Source organism: Peromyscus eremicus, chromosome 7, assembly GCF_949786415.1.
Source record: "Peromyscus eremicus chromosome 7, PerEre_H2_v1, whole genome shotgun sequence".
NCBI classification, from domain to species: Eukaryota; Metazoa; Chordata; class Mammalia; order Rodentia; family Cricetidae; genus Peromyscus; species Peromyscus eremicus.
In genome coordinates this window covers 103,646,918-103,658,950 of record NC_081422.1, presented here as the reverse complement: position 1 = coordinate 103,658,950, position 12,033 = coordinate 103,646,918, and the positions used below count along the sequence as shown (strand labels likewise).

Here is a 12,033-nt window from a genome sequence, read left to right as displayed (position 1 = left end):
TGTCTCAAAAAAAAAAAGTGAAAAAGGAAGAAACCTTTGAGAAAGAGTCTCTCATTGGCCTGGATCCCCATCAGTTAGTCTGGTTTATCAGTGAGCTCCAGGGATATGCCTCCTCAATGTCCTCACCTGTTGTATGGCAAGTGCCCCCAAAATAAAACATTGCCTTCAGAGAATAAGAGGATGCTCACAAGCCTCAGGAGGCTAAAAGGTCATACATGCAGGAGGACAAAAACTTGGAAGATTTTTGAAAGTCCCTATCAACAGCTACTGGGGGGTAGAAAGAAAGTCTTATTGGGAGCTGACTTCACATTACAGGGCTGGAGGTTTCTGGAGTCATGTTGGAGTGGGCTTTCTGGTGGTGCAGCTACTTTTGTGTTATTCTTGCTCCTTGTAAGTAACCTCTCACCTGTTAGTAATCCCAATGAAATGCTCACTGGACATTGCTGCAATCATCACTTTTATCTGTCGTGAACTTCCTTCTTGAGTGAAGACATATATGCGTGTGTTTGTCGCCCCAGGAAGTCTGCCACACAAATCTCTTTACACCCAGCTTTTTACATGGGTACTGAGGACTGAACTCAGCTCCTCAAGCTTGTGAGGCAAGCATGTTCCTGACTTAGCCATCTCCCCAGCCCATGAGCTTTTTTTTTTTTTTTGGGGGGGGGGTTCGAGACAGGGTTTCTCTGTGTAGCTTTGCACCTTTCCTGGGACTCACTTGGTAGCCCCTCGAACTCACAGAAATCCGCCTGCCTCTGCCTCCCGAGTGCTGGGATTAAAGGCGTGCGCCACCACCGCCCGGCTTCCATGAGCTATTTTTAATGGGCCCTAAGAACCCTAAAACTGGGTACTCCTCCCTTGCAACTTCTCCCTCTTGGGAGTTCTTTCTCATTTTTCCTTAATAAATCTATATTTTCCTAAAAACAAAAACCTAAGAAATTTAGTTAGTCCTGGAAATTAGAAAGTTAATTTTCTAAATTAAAGTTAACTATACAAGTGGAATTTCCTGAGGAAAAAAATTTATTTGTATCAGAAATCTTGCTATGCACACCAGACTGGCTTGGAACTCTCAATTTTCCTGCCGCTAATTCCTAACTGCTGGAAATTACAAGCATATACCACCATCCCTAGACTCCTAAAAAGTGTCTTCATTCAGTCACCATACATTTACAAACTCTTCTATTGTACAAATACAGCATTCTACACACTATACTGTATTAAAGTCACCATATTAAATATTACTGAACATAACAAATTTTATTAGCTAAATCCAGAAGGTATTGCAAGAAAACTGTGGACATAGATTTTTTTTAATATGGTTCTACAAAGTATTTAACAACTGATGCCACAGACACTGCCTTTTAGTAGACCGTTTTACCATTCTGCCAACTCAGCAGGTGCTACTAAACCAACAGTCATTGAGCTTCCTAATGCTCAGATTCTGGATAACAGAGTTGTTTAAGTGAAAATACTTAAGAGAAGTCCACAAAATTATACAATTATTATGAGTGGGATCCAAAGCTTTGGACGAATAACTCAAGCCTCAAAGTGTCTAGTTCGATAATTAAGACCCCAGTCAAAATGCAGTCCATAAAATGTTCATGTACGATGTTTATTAGTGTAATTTATTTAGTACAATGACACAGTAAAATGTCCCAATATACAAACTGTTAAAAGTCTAAAGTCACAAAAAAAATACAAATGAAGCTAAAAATTTGTTTAAAAATGAATAAATAAATAGACTACTATATCTACAATATTGGGTGATACATAGGTGGAGGAAGAAAATGAGAATCATCATCACATTTAAGTAGAAAGGCCCCATATAGTCTGTGACCATCATGGTAACACAGCACTTTTTCTTTTTTCAAGGGACAGGCTACTTCCTAAGTAGCTATATATGAACCATTACATTATTGCTTTCAAAATAAAATATCTAACTGCAACAGATGGAGCTAACAAACTACATTAAATTTCATCTGGCTATTAGCAGAAAATCAGAACATTTCTATAAACTCATAAGGAAAAAACATTAAAAAAATTTTAAAACAAAATAAGCATAAAATGGAAAAAAACAATGTCAATTATGAAGTATGAGTGTATGTGACATTTGCTGCCTAGCATTATCAACCTACCTGTCACTTAGAAAAGCTACGGAAAGCAACAAATGTACCAAACATGACTTTAAAAAGCAAATGCTACTATTTTTTTATTTTGAAGTTTCCTGGCCAACTCCCCTACCCCACAATAAAAAGGGGGGAAAAAGCAACATATATATATGTGCATAAATATATGCTTTTTTTTTTTTTTATTTGATGGCAGCTTTTCTACAAGAGTTTCACACTGTTTTCAACAGCTTGGAAGACAAGCTGTACCTAGCGCAGCCCTCTGTCTAGACCTACAGAGGAGCACTTAGCACAGACACCAGCCTTGTGATCACATTCCTGGGGAAGACAATGCTTCAATTGCAGAAGTCACTGCAAGGACTTTCATATATCTTCAAGTTATTCTGACTTTACCATTCAAAAGTACATTGTGGGGAGGGGTGTTTGTTTTCACAAAGCTCAGGGTAGCCTTGAACTCAGGCTGGCCTCCTACTTCTATAAATCCTGGCTCTTCTTACTGGAGTCTGAAATCTCAGATGTGAGCCACTACAAGCAGATTTCAAAGGTAGTTTCTTGTCAGAAGATAAAATACCACCCACATTTCACATTCCAGTTCTTATATCAGAATTCCTCTAAGATCTCAAACATGGCCTGGGATTTATGTTCTACTCCCTAAAACCCCAAAGCTTAATCAAAGGTTCCACAGTGCTTATCCTAAATGGTTCTAGGTTTTATGTTGTTTTGTTTCGTTTTCTTATTTCTTTGGGAAATAAAGAAAAAAGTACCAATGAGACAGAATGAGAATAAAGGATTTTACACACAGGACTTCACATAGGATGCACCAATTCTACTGGAATGTGGCAGAAAAAAAGCACTTCAGAGCTCAAGCAGATCCTAATCCTGAAAACAAACAGACCTTCATCCTGAGTGGGTTTTTGAAACAATTAGACAACAATTCACTAGAAGCCAGGCACAGTGACACCTGCATGAAGTCTCAGCTGGGAAAGGGAATGCTTGTGTCCAGCAGTTCAAGGCCAGCCTTAGTGACACAGTAGGAAGGTGGACAGCAGCCCGGTGAGCTCTGGCACGCATGCAGGCCCTTAGTGTAGCTGCTTTAGAAGCTTGCTAAGCTGGCAGTGCTTCTCAAGTGTCCTTCAGTGGCTTCTCTGGTGTTCAGGGGAAACTGCTTTGTATCCTACATTACCCTCTGCCCTACTGCAGGAGTCAAAACATTAAAGCTGTGCTCCAGTTTCTTTAACTTCCTAATTCTTACTTTATGATTTTGTTCAAAAAGTAACTTCGAATATTTAAAAAAAAAAAAAAAAATCACAATACTGTCAAATTTTCAGAAGAATCTAGGTCTAGAAAAATAGATAATATAGTTTATGATAAAAACAATTTGGATCCACCTTGCAAATAACAAAGACCATTAAAAACAAAAAAAAGGTGTCACTGTGTAGCCCTAGCTGGCTGGGACTCAGATCAGCTAGCCTCTGCATGCTGGGATTAAAGGTACTCACCACAACATCCAGCACAAATAACAATATCATTCAGAGAAATCATTTTTCAACTGGAAAACATTACTTCAGATTTTAGTAAGGTGATAAGAAACACTGGTGGCCTGGAAGCCTAACCTTCACTAAAAGCAAGCTCATGGAGGGAAGCAGGAGAGGCAGGAAAGGGGAATTCACTGCAGCTGGTGGCCTCAAGCCCTTTATGAAAGCACAGGTTCTCAACTGGTTTTTACAGTATGCTGATTCCCCCATTGATATGCAAAAAAAAAACTAAGAAAGAAAGAAAAAACAAATGGAAAAGGAAAACTGAAAAATGTTTAAAGAAAAATGTAAAACTGAACTAAATGATAAAATGAATCTAAAAGAGATGAAGGAAAAGAAGTGACATTTGATGACTTTTATAAAAATACTAAAATCAAAAGAATTCATTTTGCACATTGTGCTCACAAAGGAAAGGAGGTTCCATCAAGCCCTGCAGAACACAAGAAGCAGGTGGCTTGTTCAGGCATCAGCCGAAAGAGGCCCCGAAGAACTACCCTCAGTTTCTTCTACATGGTGTCCAGGAAGGAAAAGCAAAGCTGCAAAATGCTGAAGGTTTTAGAAGTGTAACGGTGCTTAGGAAAGATCACTGGTCTGGTGTTGCGGCAGCCCCAGTGTTGAGAGACACGTTAGGCTTCTAGGAGGAGAAAAATAGAAAGGGAGGAAGAAACAGGAAGGGGAAGGAAAGGGCGGAAAAGCACAGGTCATTAGTAAACAGCAAGTTCAATACAGCAAGATGCTCATAAACTCCACTATGCTATTAGTGGAGCTGCTCCTCTCTCAGCTCTACAGACAACATTCTGAGGAAAATTGAGAGGAGAGTTTTCAAAAAGGCACTAAGCCAGATGCTCTAGTTAGTGATGGTCAAATCAGAAGCAAGTCACAACATGCTCCCCAAAACATGCACTCTTCACCCACTCTATTTCTTCCCTCCTCTAATGAAATCTGTATACTCAATAAAACACCTATTTTTAAAAGCAATGAAAGAGGTCATCGTCAGACCCCAAATAATCTGGATGTGAACACATTTTTACCTAAGGAAGGAAAGGGGTTCAAAAGCAGAAAGATTGGCTCTTATAGTACCAATGTACAATTCACTAAAGAGCTGGGTTTCCTCTTTTGTCATCAGGAAACTCTTGATGTTTCAAGACTGTGTATTGGGCACACACAGACCTGCCCCAGCCACTGTACTATTAAGATTTTTTAAAACACTAAGTCTCAGGGCGTGAAAGATGGCTCTTTCAGAGTACCTGAGTTTGATTCCCGGCACCCACATCAGATGGGTTTACAACTATTTTTAATGCAGCTCCAGGAGATCCCATGCTGTCTGTCCACTCCCTACCCCCTACACAAATAGAAATAAAATAAAACTTAAAAAAACAAAACCACTAAGTCTTTTCTGGTCAGACTTGACATCCTGTTGGAGAAGTCTAACCTAGATTTGATAGCTGTTCCTTCCTGTGTAAAATACAATACCCACTTGTTCCAAACAGCCATTCATATAGATATCCTCCCTCCATCCCTTCTTGCCTCCAGCACTAACTCCAGGTTAAAAATACTGGATTTACTTTTTTGCTTTTTGTTTTGTTAAGAGTTGCTTTTGTTTTTAATTATGTGTACAAGTGTGAGCATGTCTGTATGTGGTATGTGCATGTGAGTGAAGCTGTACCCTAAGGCCAGAAGGAGATTTCCCCAGAAGCTGAGGTGACAGATAATTGTTACTCACCTAACATGGCTCTGCTGGTAATTAACTTGGGGCCCTCAACAATACAGCTCTTAATCACTGAGCCCTATCTCTAGTCCTGGTTTGTTTATGTGAGAAAGGGACTTGCTACAAAGTCCAAACTGGCCTCAAACTGCCTGCTAAGTGCTGGAATTACAGGAGTGAGCCAACACATCCTGGCTAAAAGCACTCATGTTTAAAAGCTCATGTTTAGCCAGGTGGCGGTGGCGGCGCACGACGTCTTTAATCCCAGCACTCTGGAGGCAGAGCCAGGCAAATAGATCTCTGTGAATTTGAGGCCAGCCTGGTGTACAGAGAGCTCCAGGACAGGCACCAAAACTACACAGAGAAACTGTCTTGAAAAAACAAAAAATAATAATAATAAAAATAATAAACGCTCATATTTAAACCAATTTTCCTTTAATCACAGGAATCCTTACAAATCACAAATTTCTTCTCAAAGCAAGAGCAGAAATAACAAAACATATGAGTACAACAAAGTTAAAAAAAAAGAAAAAGAAAAAAAAGAAAATTCTTTTGAACATGACACTTATGCTTGTTCCTAGTTTTCAAAGTACAGTATATATGAGTTACTAATAAGAAAGCTAATTTTATGGAGTAAAAGTTACATTCACAAAAAATAGAACCTAGACTTCAACTTCTGTGAGGTATAAAGATATGTACATTTTTCTTTTTCAGGGGGAGATACTAGAAGTTGAACGTAGGGTTTCATACGTGTTTGGCAAGTAACTATCGCTAAACTATATTGCTGGGTATTTTATTTTGAAACAAAGTCTTAATAAATTACCCAGAGTGGCCAGGAACTCACTCTATAGAGTTGTGCTCTTCCTGCCTCCGCCTCCCAAGTTGCTAGGATTATAGGCCTGAGCCACTAAGTTCATCTTACAACATTTCCTAAGGTTAGTAAATAAAGAATCAGGCTGGAAAAATGGGTTAGCAATTAAAAGCACTTGCTGCTCTCGCTGAGGACCTAAATTCAGTTCTCAGCACATACATGATGGCTTACAATTATCTGTAACTCCAGTTCCAGGGCATCTAATACATTCTTCTGGCCTTCTTAGGCTCCTGCACACACGTGGTATACATAAACTCATGCAAGCACACACATATAAAAATTAAATTAAGGGGTTGGGGATTTAGCTCAGTGGTAGAGTGCTTGCCTAGCAAGCGAAAGGCCCTGGGTTCAGTCCTCAGTTCCGAATTAAAAATAAATAAATAAATAAATTTTGAAAATTAAATTAAAAATAAATAAAAGCATATATTTTAAAGAAACTGTATTGCTAACAACAGGCTTTTGGAAACCTTTAGAACTGAATGACTCTATGGTAGTTAAAGGGAAGGCTTTTCATGGCTCAATTATATAAAAATTGAAACAAGAAAGTACATCTTGTACTTGCCTCCAATGTACTGATGTGAATCAAAATGCTGCACCCCAGAGTTAAGAGAGTTTTCTGATACAAGAACAATGTACTCTGAGCACTAAAAGCCAAACTCATTTGGATCAACTGTGTCAGTCTGATCATAACTGCAAATTAAGTGCAGTTACTTACAAAAATATAGTGCATGACTCTCACACAGGCTACCTAAGAGACGTTTTATGAAATACAACACATCCTATGTGGGCATATTCCTGCTATGGCACTGGCATTTTTAAATGCTCATTATAAACACACTGGGAGGGGAGGAGAGAGGGCTGGTTATGAGGGGAAACCCTAAGGGAACGCTGTGCTGAAAGAGTACTAGTACTGGGCTACAAATTAAAAGTACACACAAATCCCAAAAGCAACAGTTAAGGGGAAAGATAGAAAAATTGAAGACAAAACAAAAAACAAAGCACTTTAATTTATTGTTGTGGATTTCTTTCTTTCTTTTTTGTTTCATTTTGCTTTTTGAGACAGGTTTCTCTGTGTGACATTCTGGCTATCCTGAAACTCACTTTGTAGACCAGGCTGGCTTCAAACTCACGAAGATCAGCCTTCTGAGTGCTGGGATTAAAGGCGTGCGCACCACCAGGCTGTTGAAGGTTTCTTCCTGATTTTAAGAGGAAACTAAGTGCAAAGCACATTCAGGTTGGAGACCTGGCTCCTCAGGACTGCAGGGAGCAGAGAAAGGTTTCTCATATAACAAGGTGATGGCCTTTTTGCATCTTTAAAAGTTCAACATTGATTCAATTCTTTTTTTTGTTGTTTTGTTTTGTTTTGTTTTTTTGTTTTTCGAGACAGGGTTTCTCTGTGTAGCTTTGCGCCTTTCCTGGAACTCACCTGGTAGCCCAGGCTGGCCTCAAACTCACAGAGATCCACCTGCCTCTGCCTCCCAAGTGCTGGGATTAAAGGCATGCGCCACCACCGCCCAGCATTGATTCAATTCTTATGTGGTTCATTCCCTTCCACTAAACATTCAAGGAATATGAAAGCAAACTCTGCTCCTTCTATTGTTGAGAGACGCCCCAGGTTAAAATACCTCCAACAGGAACAGCAAGGTTCTGAGAAATAACTCATATACTTCCATAATAATACTTCAAGGAGCTTGCCAAAATGTTTACTATGGAAATGTCTACATTTGAGGAATCCCAGAGACCACTTACCTGTAGTGTTATTCCCTTCCATTCCATGATCACCATTGGCTAGAAGCATTGGTTTAGAACATGAAATACCTGCAATAATTATGAAGAATAATTACGCATTATAAAACAAAGTAAAAATAAAAAAGGAACTATTGACTATGTCATTTTTTTGTTACTCTTTGTAGTATCAGCAGTACAAAGCACATCGAAAGTCCAAAACTGTCAGTCTTCAGTAAAAGGAAACACACTAATTCCTGTCCCACTCACACCTTCAGCACTATCAAAGAAAAGGCCTTTCTTTTTTTCTTTTTCAGATTTATTTTATGTACATGATGAGAGTTTTGCCAGAGAGAGAGAGAGAGAGAGAGAGAGAGAGAGGGAGGGAGGGACTGAGACTGGTGCTGAGGGAGATGGAACCCTTGGGACTGGAGTTATGGGTGGTCGTAAAGCCACCTTGTGTAGGTGCTACTTCTAGAGCAACAATAGCTCTTAACTACAGAGCCATCTATTCACCTTGAAAGGGACCTTTATTTATTTGTTTGTTTATTTATTGGTTTTTCTTTTCTTTTTTAAAATTTATTTATTTTTTAAACAGTAAAATATTTTCTCTGTAGAAAATAGTATAAATGAAAACATTTCCCAATAAGCCCTTTTAAGCCAAATGAAAGCTGAATTATACATATAAATATTGATTAGATTCTGGGATACAGAAGAGATCTATCTTCATCTGTTCAGAAAGCTATATTTTACTTAAGTTGTGTAAGTGAGATTCCTATTCATCTTCCACTTCACTTTTTACGGCAGACATTTTTCTATAGGCTCATCTATAATCTAAAAAGATTTTAGCCTCCCCTCCTGAAAGTACTGCCAGCATTTTCTTTCATCAGCTTGATTATTTACTGGTTTTTCAAGACAGAGTTTCTCTGTGTAGCTTTGGAGCCTGTCCTGGAACTTGCTCTGTAGACCAGGCCTTAAACTCACAGAGAGAGATCCACCTGTCTCTTCCTCCCAAGTGCTGGGATCAGAGGTGTGCAAGTCTAAGGGTCTGTCCATCATATATCCTCCACCACCACATCGGCACCACCACCAACTGCCAGGCAGGTTTTCTTTGTGTAGACCTGGCTGTCCTGGAACTAATTCTGTAGACCAGCTGGCCATGAACTGAGAAATCTGCCTGCCTTCTGCCTTTAAGTGTTCGGACTAAGGTATGTGCCACCACCGCCAGGCATAAGTGGTTTTATTCTAAAAACTGTCAAAGATTGCTAACAGATTCAATTTAAAAAAAAAAAATCCACAAAGCACCTCAGTTTAAGTAAGCATGTTTCACTTGAAATGATCCAGGGGCTTAGGACACTCCTGGAATAGGAGCTCCAGGATACTATCACTGCTCCTGGGCAAAAAGACTACATGGAGACTACTAGGAATCCTCTGTTCTGTTTTGTTTGGAGGCAGGGTATCACAGCCCAGTTTAGCCTCAAGCTTGTTTGTATACACACAGGAAGTCTTTGGGTACTATATAAAACTGGGTGAGCATGGTGGTGCACTCAGGATATGAGGCAGGAGAATCATTAAGTTCATGATCTTCCTCAACTATAAAGTAACTTTGAGGCCAGCCTGGCCTACATGAGACCCTGCCTCTGAAAATAAATAAATAAAATAAAAAGTAGGTTCAAGGTTTTTCTAAATGGATACCTAATTGTTCAGCATTATTTGTTGAAAAGACTTGCTTTGCCATATTGAATTCCTGGTACAAATGTGCAATTTTGTGGAAAATCAATTGATAACATTTTGTGTTACTTTGTTTCTGGGCTTTCTATTCTGGAAGTGTTGTTTCTGTTTAGTTTCAGGATGTGTGTGTGCATGTGTGCACATGTGCATCAAATCCAGAGCTTTAAACTTCAGTGCTTTGCTTTTAGCAGCGAGGCAGGCATTTTACTGCTGAACTATACCTCCAACCCTAGGCTTTTCCTCCAAGTCTCGTCTTTTCCATGACTTTTTAAGTGTAGGTATTCTGACACCATATAAGTTTGGCAACAATTTATTTTCTCTGTGAGCAGGGTCATGCTTAATTCCCAGGCTGGCCTTGAACTCATTTTGTAGCGTAGACATAAAACAGACAGACAGACAAGCATGGCAGCATCTCAGTGCTGGGAAGGTAGAAACAAGAGGATCCCTGGAATTTGCTAAACAACCCACCAGTCTAGCCAAATCAGCAGGCTCCAGGTTCACTGAGAGACCTTCCAGGAAAGGAAGAGAAAGGAAAGGGAAAGGGAAATGAAAAGGGGGGAAAGAGGAAAGGAAAGGAAAAGGGGAAAGAAAAGGAAAGGGAGTTGTAAGGAAGGCACTAAAATATTCCTCTGGCTTCCACATGAATGTGAGCAGGCATGTGCGCACGTGCACAAAGACACATAATCTTGATGAGATCTTATTTGCAACAGCGACAAGCAGAAAAATCAACTGGGGATGTTCATTTTCTGAAAGGCTCTGACTAGAATTAGCACTTTGCCTGCTGACCAGTTTCCAGGAATCATCCAAGAGCCTCCCGAAAAGTCTTCCCCACGTTACCTCCTGGGTGTAGTTCGACCAAGAGAGGAGGATCAGTGCCTGCTTAGATCATCCCCTTTCAGGGGTTCTTTCCCTCTCTGAGAGTGTTTGTGGGAGGGTTCGGGCAAGATAGGCAGTCAAAAGAATTCTAACAAGGAGACATCTTTCAACCTCTGAAACATTTTATTTCAAGAAAATGGCATAGCTATCCAGTTTGGAAACTAGTCAATCAATAGTATTGGAGGCCACTGAGCATGGACCCTCCCTAATTACCAGCTTTGGACACCCCACCTATTTCCCTGGTAACACACTCATCTTAAAGGGAAACTGCAGCTGGGATGTAAAATAAATACATAAATTTATTTGATTAAAAAAAAGCAATGGAAACTTCCTGGGCAGTGGTGGCACATCCCTTTAATCCCAGCACTCAGAGACAGAGGCAGGTGGATCTCTGTGAGTTCCCAGGCCAGCCTGATCCAGGACAGCCAGGGTTACACAGAAAAGCCCTGGCAGTGGGGCGAGGGGGCAACGACCCTCAGAGGTATTTTTCAGATACTTTTCAAAGAACAAGTTTCCATTAAATACACATTAATAACATGTATCCTGCTCATTCTTCACATAATGTACTGTCCTGATCCAAAGAGATACCAGCTATGTTCCACCCCACTCTTGGCATCAAGTCCCTGTCCTCAAACAATCAGCACTTAAGATTCATCATCCCTAGCTTAAGAAAGAGTACATATTTTTAAAAAATCTGTCCTGTTTTAAAATGTAAATCATAAGAAAATGGAAATTTTACAAAGACTGATTTTTTTTTGGCCATGGAAGTGGTAAAACTATAATCTGGTAATAGCTAGTGTGACTAAAGGGTAGGAAAATCTCATTTAAATTATTAAAACAAACCTATATAGTCAGGCAATTATCAATTGAGAAATACTAACTCAACAGCTTATTATCAGTATTTAATTCATGAAAGAAAAATAAAGACATGTAAAATGAATATAAACAGAATGCTATAGCATTATTTAAAAATAGCCAAATATCCATGAAAAAATTCACCATAGAGTAAAATACCAGAGAAGCCAGGACACATGGGTGGAGGTAGAGGAGCGTGGGATGAAGGCTAATATGGCAAAATAAGTATTTTATGTAAGGATATATTCTCATCCTCCTCCCATTTCTTCCTCTCTCTTTCCCCCTCTCAAATAATCAGAAAATAGTATGAAACAAACACTACTAGCAAATGTTAAGGGAAAAGATAGGACACAGGCAGTAGACACAGAAAAACTTTCACAAAATCCTGTCTCAGAGAAGCACATTACAGAATTTTAAGAGAGCATAAAGAAAGAAAAGCGAAGGAGCATGTTAACTTCAACATACTAGGAGGTGCCGGAGAGATGGCTCAGAGGTTAAGAGCACTGACTGCTCTTCCAGAGGTCCTGAGTTCAATTCCCAGCAACCACATGGTGGCTCACAACCACCTAATGAGATCTGGTACCCTCTTCTGGTGTGCAGGCATACATGCAG

At 39.6% G+C, this 12,033-nt stretch overlaps 1 protein-coding gene across 1 annotated transcript in view; it reads right to left on the bottom strand.

The window, feature by feature from the left end:
* Positions 1-4,097: 4,097 nt before the first annotated feature.
* The window catches only part of LOC131915454 (microtubule-associated protein 4-like), a 72,819-nt gene continuing 64,883 nt past the window's right edge, over positions 4,098-12,033 (bottom strand). The window contains exons 3-4 of the mRNA XM_059268733.1: positions 7,984-8,052; positions 4,098-4,292 (exon numbers count right to left, since the gene is read on the bottom strand). Of these exons, the coding sequence (XP_059124716.1) occupies positions 4,285-4,292; positions 7,984-8,052 (77 nt within the window). The 3' untranslated portion in view covers positions 4,098-4,284. The remainder of the gene's footprint in view (positions 4,293-7,983; positions 8,053-12,033) is intronic.